Consider the following 23,961-nt stretch of genomic DNA (forward strand, 5'->3'; position numbering starts at 1 on the left):
TTTATCGTGCATAGTCTTTTACAATATCGCTTATAAATATTTCTGCCTTGTTAGTGATTATAATCCACATCGGATCAAGTTATTTCAAAACACTCGCTGCTGACTAAGAGTAGTTTGAAGCTCAACTGAGTTTTAAAAAGTATTTAATGCTGTGGTTTAAAGTTGTTATCTTTCTGAAATGATCCGCGCTGAAACTCTCCAGACACGTAGAAACTCCGCCTTTGTTCGTAACCCCTCCTCTAGCCCCAGCTGGCCCGCTTTGGCCAAAGGATTTTGTCGGGCCGAAAAAACCTGGCCGTTGGCCCCAAGGAAGCCACGGCGAGGCACGATTAAGCCCCGGAAGTGACAGTTGAAACGCGACTGGCCCTGGCACGCACTAGCACGCCCGGTCTTAGCTCGATAGTAGAAACACGGCTATTGACACCCCTGACAAGGAGGGTAAGCCACAAACATTCAATGCCAAAGAAGCTGGCTGTTCACAGAGTGCTGTATCTAAGCATGTTAACAGAAAGTTGAGTGGAAGGAAAAAGTGTGGAAAAAAAGATCCACAACCAACCGAGAGAACCACAGCCATATGAGGATTGTCAAGCAAAATTGATTTAAGAATTTGAGTGAACTTCACAAGGAATGGACTGAGGCATCAAGGGCCACCACACACAGATGTGTCAAGGAATTTGCTGAACCACAGACACAGAGAAGAAGAACTGGACTGCTGCCATTGGTCCAAATCCTCTTTTCAGATGAGAGCAAGTTTCATTTGGAAACCCAGGTCCTAGAGTCTGGAAGAAGGGTGGAGAAGCTCATAGCCCAAGTTGATTTAAGTCCAGCATCAAGTTTCCACAGTATGTGATCATTTGGGCTGCAATGTCATCTGCTGGCGTTGGTCCAATGTGTTTTTTGAGAACCAAAGTCATTGCACCCGTTTACCAAGAAATTTTGGAGCACTTCATGCCTCCTTCTGCTGACCAGCATTTTTAGATGCTAATTTAATTTTCCAGAAGGATTTGGCACCTGCCCACACTGCCAAAAGCAACATAAGTTGGTTAAATGACCATGGTGTTGGTGTGCTTGACTGGCCAGCAAACTCTTCAGACCTGAACCCAATCTATGGGCTATTGTCAAGATGAAGATGTGAAAGAAAAGACCAAAAAATGCAGATGAGCTGAAAGCCACCATCAAAGAAACCTTCCATACCACCTCAGCAGTGCCACAAACTGATCACCTCCACGCCACGTCAAATTGGGGCAGTAATTAAAGCAAAACAACCATCTACCAAGTATTGAGTACATGTACAGTAAATGAACACACTTTCCAGAAGGCCAACAATTCACTAAAAAAATTTTTTATTTGTCTCATTAAGTTTTCTAATTTGTTGAGACTGGTGGGTTTTTGTTAAATGTGAGCCAAAATCATCACAATTAAAAGAACCAAAAGACTTAGACCACTTCAGTCTATGTACACTGAATTTTTTTAATACACAAGTTTCACAATATGAGTTGAATCGCTGAAATAAAAGAACTTTTCCACGACATTCTAAATTTACTGAGGTGTACCTGTAACAAATTTACTTACACCAAAGTTTTGAACAGTGTTGTGCCTTATCCTGCCCATACTGAAGCTAAACGTATAAGTTGGTATATATTAAGCCTCCATGTTTTGTTAATGCTTATAGGCGTATGGTTCATTATATTTAAAGGGTTAGTTCACCCAATAAAAAAAAAATTATGTCATTAATAACTCACCCTCATGTCGTTCCAAACCTGTGAGACCTCCGTTCATCTTCAGAACACAGTTTAAGATATTTTAGATTTAGTCGGAGAGCTCTCAGTCCCTCCATTGAAACTGTGTGTATGGTATACTGTCCATGTCCAGAAAGGTAACAAAAACACCATCAAAGTAGTCCATGTGACATCAGAGGGTCAGTTAGAATTTTTTGAAGCATTGAAAATACATTTTGGTCCAAAAATAGCAAAAAACGCGACTTTATTCAGCATTGTCTTCTCTTGCGGTCTGTTGTGAGATTTCAAAACACTGGAGTTTGTGATATCCGGTTCACGAACGAATAATTTGATGTAACCGGATCTTTTTGAACCAGTTCACCAAATTGAACTGAATCATTTAAAACGGTTCACGTCTCCAATAAGCATTAATCCACAAATGTCTTAAGCTGTTAACTTTTTTAATGTGGCTGACACTCCAATATCCCGGAGTAATTTGTGTACTCAAACAGTACTCTGACTGAACTGCTGTGAAGAGAGAACTGAAGATGAACACCGAGCTGAGCCAGATAACGAACACAACATTGACTCGTTCTCAAGAACAGTTTCTGTCAGACGCGTCTGATTCGAGAACCGAGGAGCTGATGATACTGCGCATGTGTGATTCAGCGTGAAGCAGACCGACACACAGGGCGTCTGAACTGAACTGATTCTTTTGGTGATTGATTCTGAACTGATTCTGTGCTAGTGTTATGAGCGCGGGTAAACCGAAGGCTTGAATCAAGGGCAATCATCGCCAATGATGCCAATATGTTGAGCGCAAAAGAACCGGTGAAACATTTTCTTCAACCGGTTTATTGAATCGAACTGTCCGAAAGAACTACTAGTGATCCGAAAACCGATGCAACCAGTTCTTGACTCAAGAACGAGTCAGTCTATTGTTCGTTATCTGGCCTCGGGCTCGGTGTTCATCTTCTCTCTTCACAGCAGTTCAGTCAGTGTACTGTTTGAGTAAATGAATTACACCGGGATATTGATTTTGTTTTAACTCAGAGGGAGTGTCAGCCACATTAAAGTTAACAGCTTAAGTCATTTGTGGATTAATGCTTATTTGAGATGCGAACCATTTCAAACGATTCAGTTCGATTTGGTGAACTGGTTCAAGAAGATCTGGTTACATTGAGTGATTCGTTCGCTAACCGGATATCACTACACTGCAGTGAATGCACTCACAACAGACACGGAAGAGAAGACAACGCTGAATAAAGTCATAGCTTTTGCTATTTTTGGACCAAAATTTATTTTCGATGCTTCAAAAAAATTCTAACTGACCCTCTGATGTCACATGGACTACTTTGAAGATGTTTTTCTTACATTTCTGGACATGGTCAGTATGACGTACACACACTTTCAATGGCGGGACAGAGAGCTGTTGGACTAAATCTAAAATATCTTAAACTGTGTTCCGAGGATGAACGGAGGTCTCACGGGTTTGCAACGACATGAGGGTTATTAATGAAATAATTTTGATTATTGGGTGAACTAACCCTTTAAATGAATGCTCGATTAGCACAATAAACATTAAATGAATAATTCAAAAGAACTGAAGAGAACAAATCTTAAGAAATGCAACAGACCTTTTTCCTGGCCTTCTCTTCTTTGGCCTGTGCCTTCATCTGTTGAACCTCTATGGAATCCACCTTCCTCCTCCTCATGAAACAGGTCGTGGTTCCCAATACACAGCTGTAAGATCTAATTTACACAAATGACATTAGCAACTGTTTTGAAACACTTATTACAGAAACACTTATAAAGTAACTCACCAGTTTGTTCACTCTGAGCTGAGAGGAGTAGAATTTAAAAACGTCCTTTTTCTTGTCCAACGGTTTGATAGTAAACTAAGAAAAAACACAAATGGTATGTTTACATCATTTTGTATTTTCATTTTTATTTTTGGTCAGGATTTTCTTTCCTCCCAACCTCTTTCTCGCTGTATGAGATGTTTCGGATTCCACTCCAGGGGAAGGATTTGTTGGGGCTAAGCTTATTGTTGGGGTTGTAGAATGTGAAGACCCTGAGCATCAACTCCAAGAAGCAGCTCTGTGTCCCTTCTTGTTTTGCTGTGAGATTTTGTATTATTTTTGTATTATTTTCTTCCAATAAAGAAATATTTAATAAATAAAAATAGAGACTTACTGTAATAGAAAAGTAACTAACTCCATACATCTCTAGATCCTGCGCTATTTTTAGATACTCCATCTCAGCTTCATCCCTACAAACACAAAAACAAACACAGTGTGCCTTTCATGGCCAGGCGGCTGACTTGGACACAACAGGACATGCACGGTCTTACCTTGTTGATGTTTTCTGTGTTCAGCATACCAAGCTGTTATCTTCTCTTCCCACATGTCTGCTGTCATCTGGTACTGCATCAGCACCTAGACAATTAAACACACAAGCCAGGTTAATATATGCAGATGCTGGAGATTGATAAATGAACCCATTCTCAAGTGGTACAGCCATTACTCACTCTTTTGGGCAAGAGTTCATCTTGAGCTAAGAAACCTGGCTTGTGAAAGTTTGGATCATAGTCCCCATACTACAGTAAGGAAGACAAACAGGAAATATTTAATATTAGACACTATATAATAATTAGATCAAACACTGATACAGAGACCTACCTTGGCTTGAACAGCATACGACGCCAAAAGAACAGAGGCTTCTGGAGAGCAAAATATCTCCTCATCTAGTATCTGCTTTTTGACCCTTGGTAAAAAAATAAAATGGGAGAGTCTTTCAACTCTAGAAGACCTTTGCTCAAAGAAAACTAGATAAATCATTGCAAACCAAAAAAGAGGTTTCTGTAGAGCAGATAAAACCATCACGGAGAGAAATCATGCCAGATTCACAAGAACAACTCCCACATACTTGTAAGAAGAAGAGGTGCTGAGTAATTTCCTGAACAAGCTCATCCTCAACTTTCTCGGGGAAGAATTGCAAGAAAATGAAATGTTATCGGGGAGTCCTTTGGAACTTCTTGATCCAAAACCTAGACGGATTTTTTAAAAAAAACAAAAAACTCGTCAGGGTATTCCTATATTACTATATAATGCTCTCAGCACCAGCTCTGCACTGCACATCTCACCCGTTTATCAGGCTTCAGCCAGGCATAAGTGTCTTTCACTGTGTATCGAAGTCCAAAGAACCAGGTTTCCCTCAAACCAATGGTCCGACACACCAGGTCAAACAAATCCTTCCCTTTCCATTTGACCTATAAGACACATATAAACCAAAAAACATGATTATACAGGCAGACCAAACCAAATCACAGTTTTGTATTTTCATATATGTTTCCATACCTCACAACTGAATTCCATTTCAGCATCCATGGTGCTGACTTTGACTTTAAAAGTCTTTGGTTGCTTCTTCTTCAGACTTAAAATTGACATTGTGATTCCTTAAGCACCTGAAAACAAAGACTGTGAAAGTCAAGTACTTTCTCATTGTGTACTCTTTGTACTTTATACTCAAGTCCCAGTTTTTTTTTTTTAATGTCAAATAATTATTAATTAAATAATTCACCTTCTTTGCATTATCATGAGTGTAACATGTTTCTATTTATCCTAAGTGCTACTTTCACAACTCACATTGAAGATGCATGGGGTCAGACGACCACAGGTAAGTCGCACACACGCGAATGATTTTTTTTACATACAATGCCATGTATTAACGACTTTATTCATGTTCATGGAAAACAAAATCAGTCTTCACCCTTTTCTGAGTCAGACACAGTCTGCCATTCTAAAGCGAGCCAGCAAGAAGTAACGTTATAAGACTTAGCAAAGCTCGAGCTTCTTTCTTAAAACCTAACATAAGATAGACATACGCTAGCGTATTTACTCCGTTTGCAGCGGCGAAATGTCAAGTTAAACTGTAAAGAAAATATCTGCGAATATATATTAATTTTTAGGATTTAGGAAGGAAACCAGCTAAATATCAATCGGTTACCTTGAATATGTTATGAGCTGAAATAGGCCCGATCCACGGCGAGGAGTTTTCCAGTCTCCGCTAAACCACAACAATGCAAACCGGATTTGGTGTGCTCCCCTACATGGAAATCTCTGTGAAGCAGTCGAAAAGTGTTTAAAACTCTTTAAAAGCGTCCATTTTCTTATTAAGCCATAGGTTGGGCGATTGTGGAATATAAATCTGATGTTTTCTTGAGTGGGGAGTTTGTTTGGGATACTTTGTTGTTGATTTTCTTTGCCACCCTCTACTGGAAGGACGAAGAATAGAATTTAAGGAATTTTCAATACTGCAGTGATGTAAGTGCACGCTCTCAGCTAAATAACATTTGAATGAGGTACTGATTAATTAAATCGTGATACTATTTTCAAATGTGTTTTATTAAATTGGTTTAATGTGTAATGTTTAAAAAAAAAATTTTTTTTAGCCCACCACCTATACATTCAGAATTTGACCACTGGATTTACAAGCATCACTTCAGGTTTAAGAAGTATTTCAACATTGCATAAAGCACTGATAAACACATCAGTTTTTATTTGAATTATCACTGTAGGTTATTTAACCATGTATTTCTATGTCTTTCAAACAGTAAAATACAAAATAAAATATTTCATTTCCTCAATAAGTTTTTTTAGTTTGAATTATTTCAAAATAATTTGTTTCAATTTCAACATTGTTATGATTTAATTAATTATTAGCTTTTCATTACACTCGTAAACCCCCTTCAGTTCCTTCACAAACCCTAGTTTGGGAAACCTTAATGTAATATCACGTTTAATGCATTTTGTATGTAAAGAGAATGAAATATCTTACTCTTTGTATTTTTATGTCACAGCCATATTGCCACAAGACTGTCCTATTTAAATAAATGTGATAAACGAGTTAGGTAAAAAGTAATCTAAAAGTAGTCTAATTATATTACCTAAAGTGTGTAATGTAGTGGATTACGTTACTAACTAATACTAGTTATTAACTACAATTTGGAATCAGCTACAGATTACAATTCGTAATCAACCCAGCTCTGTATATTTACAAATGCATATATATGCATGATTTTATCCAAAAGCAATCAGCAGTACTCCTGTATATGTGTACATATATCTTTAACATTTATATAAACCTCATATAAATGTATGGACTTGTAAAGAGGTCATAAAAATATTCTGTAAGAAATTGCCCTATAGGACTTTTCCCAGTAAAACAGTTTCATGTGTAATTTGATTTCTCAGGATATAGCTCTACTGGATTACCGTGCCCTCTTGTTGGCAGATGAGTGTGTGAGCTCATTTTTCAGAGGTGACAGAGAGAAGGCCGCTGTCCAGGATGTGATCTCTGCACATGTAAGCATTGCTTTACTTGCATTTTTGGTGGGCACAAGAGAACGTGATGAACCTGGTGAAGTTAGGGGTGACAAAAAAAGCTGAAGAAAATGAAAACTGGACTTTATCAGCAGCTTATGCAATGCCTGCTCGGTCAAGATGAAAATACTATTGAAGCTTGTTACCATGCTGTGGGTTTTCATTTTAGGCTTTAACTTTCAAAATGTAATCTGTATTTTCTTATCAGGAATGCCTGTTTTAGATGTCATGTTGCTATATCAGACTGTTTGTAATAAAGATAACCAGTTATTACAGAGTTATTAAAACCATAACAGTGTTGAAATGAATTTGCTGGATCAGTCTGACATACAGTAAAGAATCCACATTTTGATTCACCCATGTTTGAGGTGTTAAAACTAATAGCCTGAATCATAAAACATGGCTTTTTGATATGCCCTTTTGGAACAGTAATAACCGGGAGTACAAGGCTGAGCTGGAGCAGATGATCAGAGCACTGGAGGACGAGCAGAAATGGAGATGTGTGACTGTAGTTGAGGTGGAGGAGTGGAAGAAGGACAGCGGGTACATTCCAGGTCCCATTTATTTGTATCAGAAAAGTTTTAGATGCAATCCATGATTTTAGGATCACACAAGAGTAACCCGGTGACCAAATGTTCTCAAGAATCCATGCAGCTTATTCCACCAATAGGTGGTGGTATTTTTTTAGAAATCATAGTATCACTTGTTTTGACAATACCTTTGTTCTCCAGAGAAGCTAGTGACAGAGAAAAGTTCAAACGTGATCTATCTGTTTGTATTGGCACCAAATTATTTAACCTGGCACTGGTACACAGTGCAAAACTTTACATTGTTCAAGTAAAGTCCATGAACCTAAAGGATTTTGTAAGAAAATATTGAAGGTGTGTGGTCACAAATCTGCCTTTCCCTAGTTACATCTAACCTTTCAGTTTGCCACTCCTCGATACTCTGACCGCTAAACTTTCGAAACTGTTTTATTTCCGCTGGTGTCATGCGACAAATAAAACACACAAACAGATTGTGAGTGTGTGCTATTTTACAAGAAAATTTCATAATCACTTTATTTTAAGGTTTCCTTGTTACACCTTGTAATTACTATTATAATAACAATTAATTAAGCATGATTCCAAGCAAGTAAGACAAACCCTAATCCTAACCCTAACCTTACAGTAAGTACATGTAGTTTATTAATATTACACAGTACTTAAATGTATAATTAAACTGTAACAAAGACACCTTAAAATAAAGTGTTACTCAATATCCAAGAACGCTATACCATATGTGCATAAATAAACATACTCAATAGAAACCAATACAATACATTTGATTTTGTGACAATTCGTCCATATTTAAGAGACAAATATACATGAGTAAGTGAATTAACAATTTCCAAAATATTACGATTTATGCTTTGCATTTCTTTTTAGAAACATGCAGAATAGGGAGAAACAGTGCTGTGACTAAACAAATATTATAAGAGTGTATGCAAAGGCATTCAGGAAGTGTTTACTCTATATTTCATAACATAGAAGAGCTAATTCAATTTTTTAAGCAAAATGAATAAATATTAAGAGTTTTTCTTCTTCCTTTCTTTTTTATCTCTTTAGCTTAGGCTTCACTACAACACATTATGTTGGACTCTTTTTAAACACTCTGTGTCCAGACAAAAATGCAAAGAATTTTCATGAAGTGATACTGTCTGTTAAACCGGTTTGGCCTGGATCTGCCGTTTCATTCAGGGCTCGAGCTGACATACATGGAAGGTTAACAATGAACAGAGGGTTCTTTTCCCTCCCTTGTAACATTTGAAACGAACCATTGTCCATCTCTGGAAGACCACCGTGTGACAAAGATCATATAGCTGTGCTTTTATGACTATTTCAACTAGAAATATGTTCATTTCCTAGCAGGAAGACAACCTACTATTTAAACGAAACTGAGAATTTTGTATATGTTTGTTCTATGTGTTTTTATATGTCTTTTTTTAATTTTTTACCCAATAAAGGAGAACACAGCTAAGTAGAGTAAATTACATTATGTATTCAAATAACATGATGGAAAAACATTTTTACCACATACAATCAGGAACATGCACTAAATAGTGTAAATATACACACATTAAGGTATAAAATGAATGGAAGCTATTAAAATGAACTATAAAACAATAATAATAATCATAACTCCTGAGGCCTGAGTGTAATTTACAGTGCAAATCTTCATCTCAATCAGCTGCACTTTCTAAAGTGCCTCAAATTCTCTAAATAAATAAATATAAAAAACTAAATAAGCAAATGAGATCATTATTAATTTTAAATAAAACTAATGTTCAGCTAATAACATATTACAGAGCCCCGCACATGACATGCAGGAATAAATATTAAGCCAAATCATGTGCACAATTTACTAATTCGTTCCCTCAATGTACTAAAACATGCACATTATTACTATTGCATTCCCTCGATTTATAAATTGTGCGCACGATTTAGCAAATCGAGTGAACACAATAGTAAATCGAGGGAATGCAATAGTAATCGTGTGCACGTTTTAGTACATTGAGGGAACGAATTAGTAAATCGTGCTCACTATTTATTTATTTTTTCTTGCATGTCATGTGGGGGGCTCCGTAACATATATAGTACTTTTATCACACATTCTTCATTTTCACAGTGGCAATACATGACTGCCCAAGTGCATGTAAATCCCTTAATAAATACATATCTTGGATTTTCGGTGTCTCCTCATTAATCAAATATATGTCTGAAAGCATATTCAATTCAGAGGTGGCCAGTATCTGATCCAACCCATCATCAATCAGATGGGACTTAGTCGACACTCCCTCGTCCTGCTCAGACTGGCATCGATTCGGCTCTGGCAAGCTGAGACTTTGTAGTTGACGGCCTGCTCTCATGGGAGCCCACAGAAGGAGGTGTGCCGTGATTCAAAAGGGCTTTCTGACTCTACTGGGACCTGACAGATGGAGCGCCACTGTGCAGCGTCCTCACAGAGATGGGCTGCCTCCTGTGGGAGCCCACCTTTCTGGAACCTACCTGCAAAGAGCGCACGATCAGATACTTCACTGAACGACTGCCGTCATCTTCTGTTTTGTCTTTACAGATGGTGGTGCAGAGCATTCCTCAACCAAATATCAGGATGATGGATGCACCCCAACCGACATATGTAAATGTCACCACCGATCTCCCTTCGCTGTGAGTCAGCCATCTGTGGGTTGTAAAAAAACTTTCACCACAACTGACCAGGAAACAGGCAGGCAGAGAACTCCAGCAAACATGGATGTGACGCCAGCTGCTGTGGCGGTTCTTCCTTCGGATCTTTTGAATTGGTTCATGAAGATGGTGTATTTTCCTCCTATGAAGGCAAAAACAAGACCCACTGCTCCCAAAAGGATCGGCATCGCTGTGAGGGCCCGAGCGGCCTGCAGATCTGTGCCTGTGTGAGTGGGGACTCATAAGGTTTGCACTGCATTTGGCCTGTGCTTCGGATCATGCAGCTCTTCCAAAAGCCCTCCCACATCATTTCAGAAGTTACAATGGTGTACAGTGGACAGTGATGTGATGTTTATATGCTAAAAAGATGAATGAATGAAGAGGTGAATACGGTTAAACAGACCATGTCTCCATTAGTCTGCATGCTAACAGACTAACCATATTCCAACTTCTAGACTTGGATGACATGGGCCCATTTTTATTTGGGAATTTGCATGAGACTTCTGAAAAGGGCTCAGGTGTTTGTGCCTCACTTGCATTCAGGTATCCAGATGCAGTTTCGATCTCAAGCTTTTGTTTTTCTGTTTCAACTTTTAGAGATTTGTTTGTAGATCTGACCACTAAGGCGGCCTTTATATCCCATTCATAACTGATGCCATAATCATTTGAATATGGTATAAATTATAATAAATGAAGATTCTGAAATGATGTTCCTCTGTGCAACATAATAGAAGATATTTTGAAGAATGCTCCTAGATAAACAGTTATAACTTCCTTGACCTCTCACAATATCAGTCATAAGAAAGAACGTCATACGTGTTGCAATGTCAGCGATAATGGCGATGATCACCAAGGCTTGGGTGCCCTGCAGATCTTGAGGAAGAGCCAGCAGAATGTCGTACACTTTACACTGCATCTGTCCTGTGCTCTGAACCACACAGTTCATCCATAAACCTTCCCAAAAGTTCTGCTTGGTCACAATGTTGGATCCAATGAATGCCGTCACCTTCCATTTGGGCAAGCCACAGACAATGCTGCTTCCCAAGAAGCCGAGTGTAGCCTGGCAGATGCCCAAGATCTGAAGTCCCGCAGACACCATGTTTCTTAACTTATTGCCTTGAAGGAATGAATTCAGGAAGACACTGCTGTTATCTCTAACAGCGTTACCAATGTCTCTGTATTGTCATATGTAGCTCTCACTTATAGGTATGGCTGTATACAAAAAATGTGGTAGGGAAACCAGTTGTAAGGTCTAACTAGCTAGACTTGTTTCCTCCTAATACTGGTCATACCGAATGTTAAGCCAAAGCTGCCAAACAAGTTCAAATGGACCCGCATTAGAAGCTGGACATGTTTTGATTCGAAAATTTAGTTTAAAGTCTAATCAAGCCTATGTTATGTAAAAAGAAAATCGTTTTAATATATGAATTTGAATGTCTATCATCTTTTTGAGTGTAAATTATAGTAATAAAGTTGACTACGAAATTAAAAACTATTACACATTATCAGAAAAACATCTTTAAGGCTTGGATACACTACTTGATTTTTTTTAAAGTGCTAAGTGTCAAATACTCGAAAAGTCAAAGTCGTGACAGTTGCCAATATGGTAACCCATACCTGGAATTGTTACTCTGCATTTAAGTCATCCAAGTGCACACACACAGCAGTGAGAAGTGAACACACACCCTGAGAAATGGGCATCCGGGGAGCAACTGGGGATTCAGTGCCTTGCTCAAGGCCACTTCAGCCATGGGTACTGAGGGTGGAAGAGAGCCCTGTTCATTCACTACAGTGGTCTTCGTCCAGCGGATGACGTAGGACATTGGCAAACGTAAGGATGAATGCAGAAGTGACGAACGTGGAAGCACAGAGGAGAAAGCAAAACAAAACACCGGTCATAAATTAGTAGTACAAAACACGTTTTGTAAAGAAAAATTTTGGATTTCGCTATAAGCCAAGAGGACACTGGTTTTCCTTTGCTGTAAACAAAACTTTTTTTTCTTGCCAGACAAGCATATTCTCACTGGTGCTTATGCTTTTCCTACATCATCTGCTGGACACAACTATCTTGTGAACGAACGTATGACACTTAGCGGAAGCTAGAGATTAAGGTTTAAGTTAATTAAATATGGATACTTTATACACAAATACATATTGTTGCTTCAGAAGGCCTATGTTTGAAATGTTTGAATCTATGAATTTTCAAAATACATAATACAGTTGGTGTATATGAAGTATACTTGACATTATCACGTATATGTTTCTCTTCCTGTGTTACCAAGTCAGCGGCTTTCCCATGAATTGAGATATTTTTACACCGTTATCAAGATTTTTTTTTTTTTTGAGTCATGGGTTGAAGTGACCACCCCCACGGAATGCAACTGGGTTAGATATGGGTAACAGATGGCTGTTTTTTTTTTAGGCAGACGTGCCTGTACTTTCTGCATTCGTACTGATAGCTTGTCTGCAAGCAGTTAACATTGGTCAGTGGTCTTACCACAAAATATTTAATCAGCTCAGTATTACACAGTGTTACAGCACAACACTCACCACATTTCTATGAGGTTCAGAAATGTAAAAAAAAAAGAAAAAAAAAAGATAAATACATATATAGTATATAACTTCTAATAGCATAGATTACCATAAATGGCTGTGTAAATGTTTATCAGTTGAAATGTTACTGCTACCCTCTTGCTCTTTTGATTTTTTTATTCTTATGGTAGGAAATGTACAAACTATCTTCATGGAACATGATCTTTAATTAATATCCTAATTATTTTTGACATAAAAGAAAAATCGATAATTTTGACCCATACAATGTTTTTTTTTTTTTTTTTTGCTATTGCTAAAAATAAACCCCAGCGACTTAAGACTGGTTTTGTGCTTCAGGGTCACATTTGAAATCGCTGTTTTTTTACTTGTTGGTAAATCTAAGGGCAACCAGAAATCTAAAAAACATAAAAAGAAAAGGTATATTTATAATGAGAAGACCTTAATAAGCTTGATAACTATCTAAACAAATTGCTTAGAGGCGCAGATCAAAGCTCGAGCTGCCTGGAGATCTTGTGTCAGATGCTTTGCACTGCATGTGACTGCTGCTCTGCAGGATTCAGTTCATCCATAGCCTTCCCAGAAAAACTGTGCCGTCATGATGTTTGCTCCCACAAAGGCCGTCACTTTACACATAGGCAATACACACACCAGGATAGTACCGCACAGGCCCAACACAGCCAAATATACAGACAATCTTTGTGCGAATCCGGCATTAAACTGATTGAGAGATGAAGTTGTCCTCAGCAAGCTGTCCTCAGCAAAATGTGCTGCACATAGTTTTACATGTGGATTATAATTTTCGGGAACTGAGTTAAACATAAATTGTAACCATTAATCTTCAAGTACACCGTCCCTGGGAAGGCCAAACAAAGATGATTGGACTCAGAGATAAAAATAACAGTGTTATTTTTGTGAATTCATGTGGGCGGAGGTTAGTCAAAAAACTGTTTTAGTGACGTCATTACTGCAGGAACTAGAGGGATGTAGTCCAAATGGGTTGTTTTTTGTAGGCGAAATTCTGTTTAATAAAATATCTCGTATGGCATTTAACTTTGAGCTTTAGAAATTTACAGATATTATTTGTACTCTAACAACAGCATTACACACTAACTAAAGTTTAAAACATGTAATCAAGAAGAAGGGGACCTTTAAAAATAACAATAAGGTTCTATCTACAGTCAAATGGAATGCAAAAACTCTGACGCTCAATATCTCAAAACTACTCGGAATGGAGATAGAACCTTATAATTCCAAGGGGACAACATGTACTCTATAATCGGTAGGGACTAGTTTTGCTTTGATTACTGCCCCAAATCGGCATGGCATGGAGGTGATCAGTTTGTGGCACTGCTGAGGTGGTACGGAAGCCCAGGTTTTTTTGGCAGTGGCTTTTGGCTCATCTGTATTTTTTGGTCTCTTTTTTTCCTCATTTTCCTCTTGACAAAAGGTCAAGGTTCAGGTCTGGTGAGTTTACTGGCCAATCAAGCACACCAACACCATGGCCATTTAACCAACCAGCTGCTTTTGGCAGTGTGGGCAGGTGCCAAATCCTGCTGGAAAAAGAAATCAGAATCTTCAAAAAGCTGGTCAGCAGAAGGAAGCATGAAGTGCTCCAAAATGTCTTGGTAAACGGGTGCAGTGACTTTAGTTAAAAAAAACACACACAATGGACCAACATCCGCAGATGACATTGCACCCCAAATCATCACAGACTGTGGAAACTTAACACTGGACTTCAAGAAACTTGGGCTATGAGCTTCTCCACCCTTCCTCCAGACTCTAGGAGCTTGGTTTCCAAATAAAAGACAAAACTTGCTTTCATCTGAAAAGAGGACAATGGACCACTGGGCAACAGTCCAGTTCTTCTTTCCTTAGACCAGGTAAGATGACATTGTCTGTGGTTCAGCAAATTCCTTGACATGTCTGTGTGTGGTGGCTCTTGATGCCTTGACCCAAGCCTCAGTCCATTCCTTGTGAAGTTCACTCAAATTCTTGAATTGATTTTGCTTGACAATCCTCATAAGGCTGTGGTTCTCTCGGTTGGTTGTGCATCCTTTTTCTTCCACACGTTTTCCTTCCACTCAACTTTCTGTTAACATGCTTAGATACAGCACTCTGTGAACCGTCAACAATGAATGTTTGTGGCTTATCCTTCTTGTGAAGGGTTGCCTTGTGGACAACTGTCAGATCAGCAGTCTTCCCCTGATTGTGTAGCCTATAGTGAACCAAACTGAGAGACCATTGGTGCCATTGGTTTTTGCAGCTACACAAACGTGAACAAATCAGGCTTCAGCAGAATGGAAAAAAGTTTTACCCATAAAGATAACAAGAGTGAACGTTCGAATGGGAACTGAAACAATGCAGTTTAACTTAAGGGAACATTGCGGTCCAAGCACAATGGCTTGTGTAAATGAGTTATCCAATTTTCAAGTAAAATATTTTTATGGACTTTTTATTATTCACAATATTAAACTAGATTAATTGGACATACATTGTCATATCTGAGAACTTGACAAATGTTGTCAATACCGTTAAAATTAAAGTAAAATTTTTTACTACAAGTCAATTTATTGAACAATTTTCAGTCTTTAAACTGAGATCTTGTAGGATTTGCTATCCCTCGTTTGGACAAGACTAGTATGGCCTTCATCTGATTGTTTACTTTACTAACAATACATGAAGTTAATTGGTTAACAGATGTTCAATACCAGGGCCACGCCCTAAACAATCGCCTGACTTCCGAAACCACCATATATAGGGCCACCTCATACCGCACTGTTTGTTTCTTTCCCTTGAAACCACCCTTCCCTCCATTTCTTATCCATTCAGCAAACCTTATCCCACATTCTATTTTCTTTCAGGTTGTATCAGGGGTCCTAATTGTCTGGCCTAAATATATGATAGAGATGGGGCCCTTACCCTGAGTCTCTCTGAGCCACCAATTATAGATGCCCTGATCAACCGGACCATCATTCCATTTCCTTTCCCTACCCCTTTTTCCTCTTTCCCAACACTCTGCTCAGCTAAAATTTCATAATTTTTTTGTGGCGTGGTCCTAGCCAGTGAAACCCACATTAAACTCAAAATTCTCCGATTCGTGCTTATTTCAGTTAAATTTTCAACTTCCATTTTTCAGCCAAGAAGTAATTATATACACTCAGGGTCGGCGCCAGGACATACAAAACCAGGGGGCCTCGTTGTGTCACTGGGAGGGCATACCTCCACGGCAGATATATTTTAACAAAAATAACTTAAAATGTAAATTACATTTTAACATTTTTAGCATTATTGCACCATATATTGGATTCTTATTTATGTGCCCCTGAGAGTATGATTTAGAATGTTCAGTGACGTCACAGAACTGCCAGATTCAAACAGCTTTCGCGCGTTGGCTGGCACTGAGCCAGAGACGGACGCGCTCAGAGCTTATCATATAATCACAATTAATATGAAGTGTTTTCAACCACATAATGTTTATTTTGGTTTCATACATTTAAATATACATAATCACTAGTAAAATAATACATTGGTAGTTTGTAAAATACACACATATGTCTATGGAAGCAGCAAAAACTATTGAATCAAATGTAATTTGCCGACGTGTTTAGTCATATATCAGACACACATAGCAGAACAATAAAGTTTACTCTATTCTTCGCCCAGTTCAACAGTCACTTACTTTCATGTAGTTCGGGAGAAACTGGGGAATTCAAGTGCTGTACGTTAAATCCGGCTGCAGCAGGGGTTCAGATAAAAAATCGGCAGCTGGCAGCAGGAAGTGGCTGCCATTGACAGCCGGAAGGCAGTAACTGGCAGCTGGATGGTAGGCGGGACCTGCCATTCGGTGGGAGCCAATCAGTATCGACCAACGTGGGCGCAACCAATCAGATATAACTGCATCCAAATGCTTCAGTAATGGTTGCGATTGATCAAACGGTAAGTTCAGAAATTGGTCATCGGAGTAATTAATGTTTTTTTGCGTTGTAAGTTTGATTTTAATTGTTATCTTGGTGAACGACAGTGTAACTTTGCCTACTTTGGTTTAATTGTTCAATGAAATCTAATTAGTGAGTGGTAGCAACGTTGTTTGTGTATCTTGTTAGGGGCCTACCATTAACTTCAAATAATTACGTTTGACGTGCCATTAAATATTAACGTTTGTTGGTGTGTTAACAGTCTATTGAATAATATAAAAGAATGTTGTTTGACTGGAATGATAGAAGATAAATGTGCAACACTAACCATATATTTTTGCATGCTTAGTCTTTCAGGAGATTGTGTGATATACATTAACTTAAGAGTTCTTAAAAGAAGAATCCTTTTTTTTTTTTTTTTGCACTATTGAGGTGTGTTTTCTCTAATACTATGCATGTGCAGTATGTACAGAACTGTTCTGTGTACCAGTTGAAGTTGTAAGCATGTGAATGCAAAACAATTTTTTTTTTAAATCTATACAAAATATAATGGACCGGTTCATAATTCCTTATAACTTTTAGGTCTAGTTTCACAGACAGGGCTTGGATTAAGCCAGGATTAGGCTGTAGTTAAATTTAGAACATTGAAGTAGCTTTTGTAAACATGCATTTAGGAAAAAAAAAAACATTACTGATGTGCATCTTGAGACAAAACCATGGCACTTTTTTTTTTTTTTTGTAATACCCAATAGTTGCCAGATGCTGTCCTGTTGGAAATTCTTCTTAACGTGATCCTGGAGGAGGGTGATGCTACATTATTAAGTCTGTCTTTGATTTGTTCCAAATTCAGAAGTCTGTTGTACTGTATATAGACTCCTTTCGAAAGAGGGCACAATCCAGCTTGCTTGACGGAGTATTTTTTTTTACATATTTGATTAGAGGTTTAAAAAGGTGCCATAACAGTACATTTCTCAGTTGCCATGTCTGAATGTTTATCTTTGTAATAATGCTGTTTTCATGCTCCTCATCTCAATATACAGGTGGAACAAAATGGAGAACAAGTCTAAGCCATGTCAGGAATTCAACAAAATGTACACCCTGCAGATATATTTTATACTGTTTACATTGTAAAGCACTGACTTTGACAACTTACTAACCCAGTAACAAATTTAACAGCTACTTTATACTATATATATATATATATATATATATATATATATATATATATAGTTGTTTCTTGAAATACTACAAATATAACCGCAAAATATGATTTTAAATAAAGGTCTCTGAGACTTCTCTCTTTTCAGTCATTTGTGTATATAGCCTATAATAAATATACAACATACACCCAGTAAGTGCCACTCTCGTATATAAAAAAATATATAAATGTGTTTGTGTGCATTTATTTCACACAAACAATGATACATGCATGCATAAACATTCAGCTGGAAATTAACGTTTTGCAAAATTATCTTATTTCTTTGTTTATATTTGATCAATATTTTAAATCAAATAATATACAATACTGACCTTTATACTTATTTAAAAAGTATTAAACATAATCATAAGTGTATATAATTATTTATTTGTCTTGTTGCCGCCCAAGGGGCAAGGAACTCGACCGCAAGTTGAAGTCGGGTGGGGGCTGCCATCTTTTAGCTGAACTTCACTTGCGTTAGCATTCCCATTGACTCCCATTCATTTTGGCGTCACTTTGACAGCGAATAACTTTACATCTGAGGCGTTTAAAGACTCTGTTTGTCCATTATTTATTTCTAAAGATACACGACAATATATAAAGGGCTCCATTACCTTCTATGTTACATTATGGCCCCGTATAAACAGTTTTTGTAAAAAATAGGCTAACGATTGCATCATAACCACTCGGCTCTCTGTCGCATTACCGTACAGACAGGAGAAGCTCGCACGCAATTAACTTAATATGGCGTACTGGCGTTACATTTTAAAATACTATACAAAATAATTAATCAGAATACTTACTCCTGCTCACTCACGACAAAGAACTCGCTCAAGCTCGCCGTCTCTGCAAGATTAACGATGGCAGTTTGCACGCACAGCCACTTAGAAGATTTACATCTGGCAGACAGGTTGCTGACGTCGTCAAGCTTCGTTTGAGTCTGCGCGTCAGAAACGGAAGTGCTAAAAAACGCTAAAACTGGGCTTCCCTATCATAGGTCACTTCGATGCTGCGGTGACGTCACCACGTATGGGAACACCTCTGGTGTGACGAATGTCTGAAGCCCTATACCATCCCGCCAATCCTATTGGCCAAATGGCGCATAGCACCACCCTGCGCATGCGCGCGCATGATATACCTGGGTGCAGCGCGCCATTTCGCTCAGATTTCATTCCTTCAGGAATAGCGAATCATCTGTGCCCTATCGTCTCGCGTTCTCCAGCGATCTCTTCGAGCAGTGTTAACTCCTCTTCGCGGACGCGATGAGCTTTCGAAAATGTAAGGAGCCATGTACCAGGTACATCACGGCGGGGGACACTCATGACAGGTGCGTAGTATGTCTTGGTTTACATCACGCACAGGCGGCGCTTAGCGGCCTTTCTTCCTGTCCCCATTGTGATGGCCTGCGGCTCAGAGTACTGCGCTCCAGGGTGGAAGTTTTCTCTAATGTCGCCCTCGAGTCTAACCCCCGTCAGGTCACCTCTGCGACTGCCGAGGCACCGCACGAGGCGAGGGCCTGGGGTGACACGTGCGACATGGATTTTGTGGACAGCGCAGCGCTGGAATATTCTCCACATCGCTCGCTCTCCCCTACCCTGCTGCAGAATAAAACTTATACTGAGCCCGTCGTCTTCTCTAATGAGGATTTACTTCCCACACCGGAGGCATGCACCGCCATCTCCTTCGGTTGTGGACGCTATGACGACGATGTTTTATCCACCGCGGCCTCGGGGTCTGAGGACTTCGCGACTGACACTAGCCCTCTTCCTCCTAGCGGACAGGAGAGGCGTGTTTCCCCCTCCTACAGTGAGCTGTTGGATGTGGTTTCTCGTGCGGTGGGTAAATTGGGGCTAGACTGGGAGGTTGACAAGGCCGAGGCCCAACCTTCTTCCAAGCTGGACGACCGTTTTCTAACCAGTCGGAAACCTACACAGCCCCGGAGGCCTTTGCCTTTTTTCCCGGACCTCCACCAGGAGGTTTCGAGGTCCTGGAAACAGCCGTTTTCGGCGCGGATTACTAACGCCGCGGCCGCGGATTTCGCCACCGTTTCTGATATGGCGAACCATGGCTATACTATGATGCCCCCGGTGGAAGAGACTCTCGCCGAACACCTTGCGCCTAGTTCGGCCGCGGCTTGGAAGTCTCGCCCCCTTCTTCCTTCGAAGGCGTGTCGAGTCACGTCTAGTTTGGTGGGTAAATCCTACATGGCGGCTGGTCAGGCGGCTGCGTCGCTCCACTCTATGGCGGTCCTTCAGGCCTACCAAGCGGAGTTATTGAAGGAATTGGATGAAGGTGAGGGCATCACACCGGAGGCAGTTAAAGAACTGCGTAGAGCTACGGATTTGGCGCTACGCGCTACCAAACATACCGCTCGTGCAGTGGGCCGTACTATGGCCGGTTTGATTTCGGTTGAGCGCCACCTCTGGCTTAATCTCACCGATATTAAGGAGAAGGATAAATCTTTCCTTATGGATGCCCCTGTCTCCAGGGATGGTTTGTTCGGTGAGGCTGTCACGTCAGTAGTGGAGAAGTTCAGGGCAGCGAAACAGCAATCAGCCGCTTTCCGCCAGCTGATTCCCCGCAGACCCAGGGAGGTCGAACGCCGGCAAGCGCCCGCGCGTTCTCGCTCAACCTCCTCTCACCGCCAGCGAGCAGCCTCTCGAGAGGAACCCACACCCATGGCGCCTCCTCGTAAGGACTGGGGCCCTAGGGTTTTTCCTCCGGCGCACCAGCGTCAACGTAAGCGATTGAACCTGACCTCGACGGCTAAAGCCTCTCGTTCTCGGGTGCCGAATAGCAGCTCCTGATATTTTTGCTGCTTGCCAGGGACTGTGCCCTCCGCTAGAGAGCGCTGTCGGACCGCTTTCGCGCATCCCACACTCTCATTGCAGTCCCCATGCTCAAACATTGATTGTCTCGCCGCTAACAGCGCCTCGAGCAACATTGGATCGAGCTGTAATAATAGACGCTCCCTCAGACACTCTGCGCAATCCTGCTTTTGGAGTTCGAGGGACGACTCAAGGACCCTGCACAAACGGCCCGTTTATGACGGCTCGCACAGCCGCCGCTTTTTCGTATTTCCATATTCAGATCGTCAAGAGACACAGGAAGTTCCTCAGATTCGCTTTAGAGGGCAAAGCGTATCAGTACCGCGTTCTTCCCTTTGGCTTGGCTTTAGCGCCCCGTACGTTCTCAAAATGCATGGACGCAGCTCTGGCCCCGTTGCGGCTCCAGGGCGTTCGTGTGTTGAATTATTTGGACGATTGGCTGGTGCTAGCGCAATCGCGGACTCAAGCACACTCTCACCGAGATCTTGTGCTGAATCATTTAAACAGCCTGGGCTTACGAACAAATTTCAAGAAGAGTGTTTTAACTCCCTCTCAACGGATAACTTTTCTTGGAATAGATCTGGACTCTCGCGCGATGACAGCGAAGCTTTCTCTCCCGCGCGCTCAGTCGATTGCGTCATGCGTGCGGCACTTCAAAGCGGGTCGCACGGTGACGGTGAGATTGTGCCTCAGGCTCTTGGGTCTAATGGCAGCAGCATCCCCCGTGATTCGTCTGGGATTGCTTCAAATGCGCCCCTTTCAGTGGTGGACGAAAAGGCGGAATATTTCACCCCGTTGTCTCCCGCATCGCACGATTTCGGTGACACGGCGGTGTGTGATGTCGCTAAAAATTTGGATGTCAACCGAATTTCTCCTGTCAGGAGTTCGATTGGGAATTTATGCTTTCCGAGAGACTGTCACGACGGACGCGTCTTTGACTGGTTGGGGAGCTGTGTGTCGAGGGCGACCAGCCCACGGAGTGTGGACAGCGGCTCAGCGCGGCTGGCATATAAACAGACTGGAATTACTGGCAGTTTTTCTGGCTCTCCAGTATTTCGCGGATCTGCTGATCGGCCGTCATGTGCTGCTCAGATCAGACAACACAGCGGTTGTGTCTTATCTGAACCATCAAGGAGGATTGCGCTCTCGCCCCCTGTGCAGGCTGGCGAGGCGTGTTCTTCTGTGGTCTCGGGACAAGTTTCTCTCGATCCGGGCCATTCATGTCCCCGGACGATTGAATTTCGGAGCGGATCTGCTATCCAGACAGGCTCTGGAACAGGGAGAATGGCGATTACACCCCCAGACGGTGGATCTTTTATGGCGGATATTCGGCAAAGCGAAAGTGGATTTATTCGCATCGAGCATGACTACGCATTGCCCGCTATGGTTCTCCCTACGCTCCCCATCGCCCCTGGGCGTGGATGCGTTAGCTCACAGCTGGCCCAAGACCAGTCTGTATGCTTTTCCTCCGATTCGTTTGATCCCAGCGGTATTATGCAGATTACGCCGGGACAGAGTGGAACAGCTGCTGCTGGTGGCTCCGCGATGGCACACGCAGCCGTGGTTTGCGGATCTGATCAGTCTGCTAGCGGGCTCTCCGTGGGAGATTCCCATCAGACAGGATTTATTATCACAAGCACAGGGGCTGATTTGGCACCCGAGGCCAGATCTGTGGAAACTGTGGGCGTGGCCACTGAGCGGAGTGCATTAGTATGTCCCGGTCTTTCTGTTGAAACTACTGAGACTATATTGAGTTCTAGAGCAGCTTCTACGAGACGCTTATATGCTTTCAAGTGGAGACTGTTTACAGCCTGGTGTGGTAATCATAATGTGGATCCAGTTTACTGCCCAGTGGCTTCAGTGCTGGAGTTCCTCCAGGAGCGTTTCTCGGATGGCGTTACACCAGCCACTTTAAAGGTTTACGTGGCAGCCATTTCAGCTTACCACGAATGCATAGGCGGTGCCTCTGTGGGGCGTCATCCATTAGTTTCTCGTTTCATACAGGGTGCGCGACGGCTGAGGCCTTTCCGCCCTGTGCGAGTTCCTTCATGGGATTTATCCATTGTGTTGTTAGGTTTATCAGGGCATCCGTTTGAGCCCTTGGAGACCGTATCAGATAAAATCCTGACACTGAAGACACTTCTTCTCATGGCTTTATCCTCCCTCAAGAGAGTTGGGGATTTACAGGCTCTTTCTGTTTCACCCTCATGCATGGAATTTGCACCAGGCTCTGTGAAGGTGCTGCTGCGGCCCAGGCCTAACTATGTTCCTAAGGTCGCATCTAACCCTTTTCGCTTTCAGCAAGTGGTTCTGGAAGCTTTTTCACCTGCCGAGGCCGGGTCAGGAGATCTAAGTCTTTGCCCTGTGAGAGCTTTAAAGACTTATGTGGATCGCACAGCCCCTTGGCGTGGATCTGACCAGCTGTTTGTCTGCTTTGGACATAAAAGTAAGGGCCATGCAGTTACAAAGCAGCGCATGTCCCATTGGCTGGTGGAGGCAATTTCTTTGGCCTATGAGGCGCGCGGACTCGCTTCGCCCTTAGGGGTTAAGGCTCATTCCACTCGAGCTGTAGCTTCTTCTCAAGCTTTTCTCAGTGGCTCTTCTATGGATGATATCTGTGCTGCGGCAGGATGGTCCTCACCGAGCACTTTTATCAAGTCCTACAGTCTGGATGTGAGGATGGCCCCTGGCTCCCGGGTTCTCTCCGCTTGAGCAGTTGCTTCCTCGGATCTCAGTTATCAGGTACGTCAGGCGTTTTGGTATATCGTTCCCATACGTGGTGACGTCACCGCAGCATCGAAGTGACCTATGATAGGGAACATCTCGGTTACGTATGTAACCTTGGTTCCCTGAATAGGGAACGAGATGCTGCGGTTCTGGCCGTTCCGTACCTTGATAACTCTTCATCTTCAGTCATGAAATCTGAGCGAAATGGCGCGCTGCACCCAGGTATATCATGCGCGCGCATGCGCAGGGTGGTGCTATGCGCCATTTGGCCAATAGGATTGGCGGGATGGTATAGGGCTTCAGACATTCGTCACACCAGAGGTGTTCCCATACGTGGTGACGTCACCGCAGCATCTCGTTCCCTATTCAGGGAACCAAGGTTACATACGTAACCGAGATGATCATTTGTCTCAAT

General features: G+C 41.4%; 1 protein-coding gene, 1 long non-coding RNA gene and 2 pseudogenes across 3 annotated transcripts; 1 reads left to right on the forward strand and 3 right to left on the reverse strand.

Moving 5' to 3' along the window:
- Positions 1-3,291: 3,291 nt before the first annotated feature.
- LOC113063948 (merlin-like) lies at positions 3,292-5,778 on the reverse strand (annotated as a pseudogene).
- On the forward strand, positions 5,317-8,121 carry LOC113063949 (uncharacterized). 2 transcript variants are annotated; one of them, XR_003278757.1, is made up of 3 exons: positions 5,317-5,396; positions 6,974-7,084; positions 7,532-8,121. It is a non-coding gene; the product is annotated as an uncharacterized LOC113063949 (long non-coding RNA). The 2 variants fall into 2 exon arrangements; XR_003278758.1 differs by lacking the exon at positions 5,317-5,396 and adding an exon at positions 5,780-6,043.
- Positions 8,122-9,696: 1,575 nt separating this feature from the next.
- On the reverse strand, positions 9,697-10,969 carry LOC113063634 (claudin-8-like; annotated as a pseudogene).
- LOC113063947 (claudin-4-like) lies at positions 10,557-12,019 on the reverse strand. The gene has a single exon (XM_026234418.1). It carries the CDS (start codon positions 11,423-11,425, stop codon positions 10,988-10,990), a length of 438 nt encoding a protein of 145 aa, XP_026090203.1. The 5' UTR covers positions 11,426-12,019; the 3' UTR covers positions 10,557-10,987.
- Positions 12,020-23,961: the final 11,942 nt, after the last annotated feature.

Source organism: Carassius auratus, chromosome 46, assembly GCF_003368295.1.
Source record: "Carassius auratus strain Wakin chromosome 46, ASM336829v1, whole genome shotgun sequence".
NCBI classification, from domain to species: Eukaryota; Metazoa; Chordata; class Actinopteri; order Cypriniformes; family Cyprinidae; genus Carassius; species Carassius auratus.

Excerpts from the sequence above, each read along its gene's own strand:
- LOC113063947 (XM_026234418.1), bottom strand. The coding sequence starts at position 11,425 with ATGGTGTCTGCGGGACTTCAGATCTTGGGCATCTGCCAGGCTACACTC.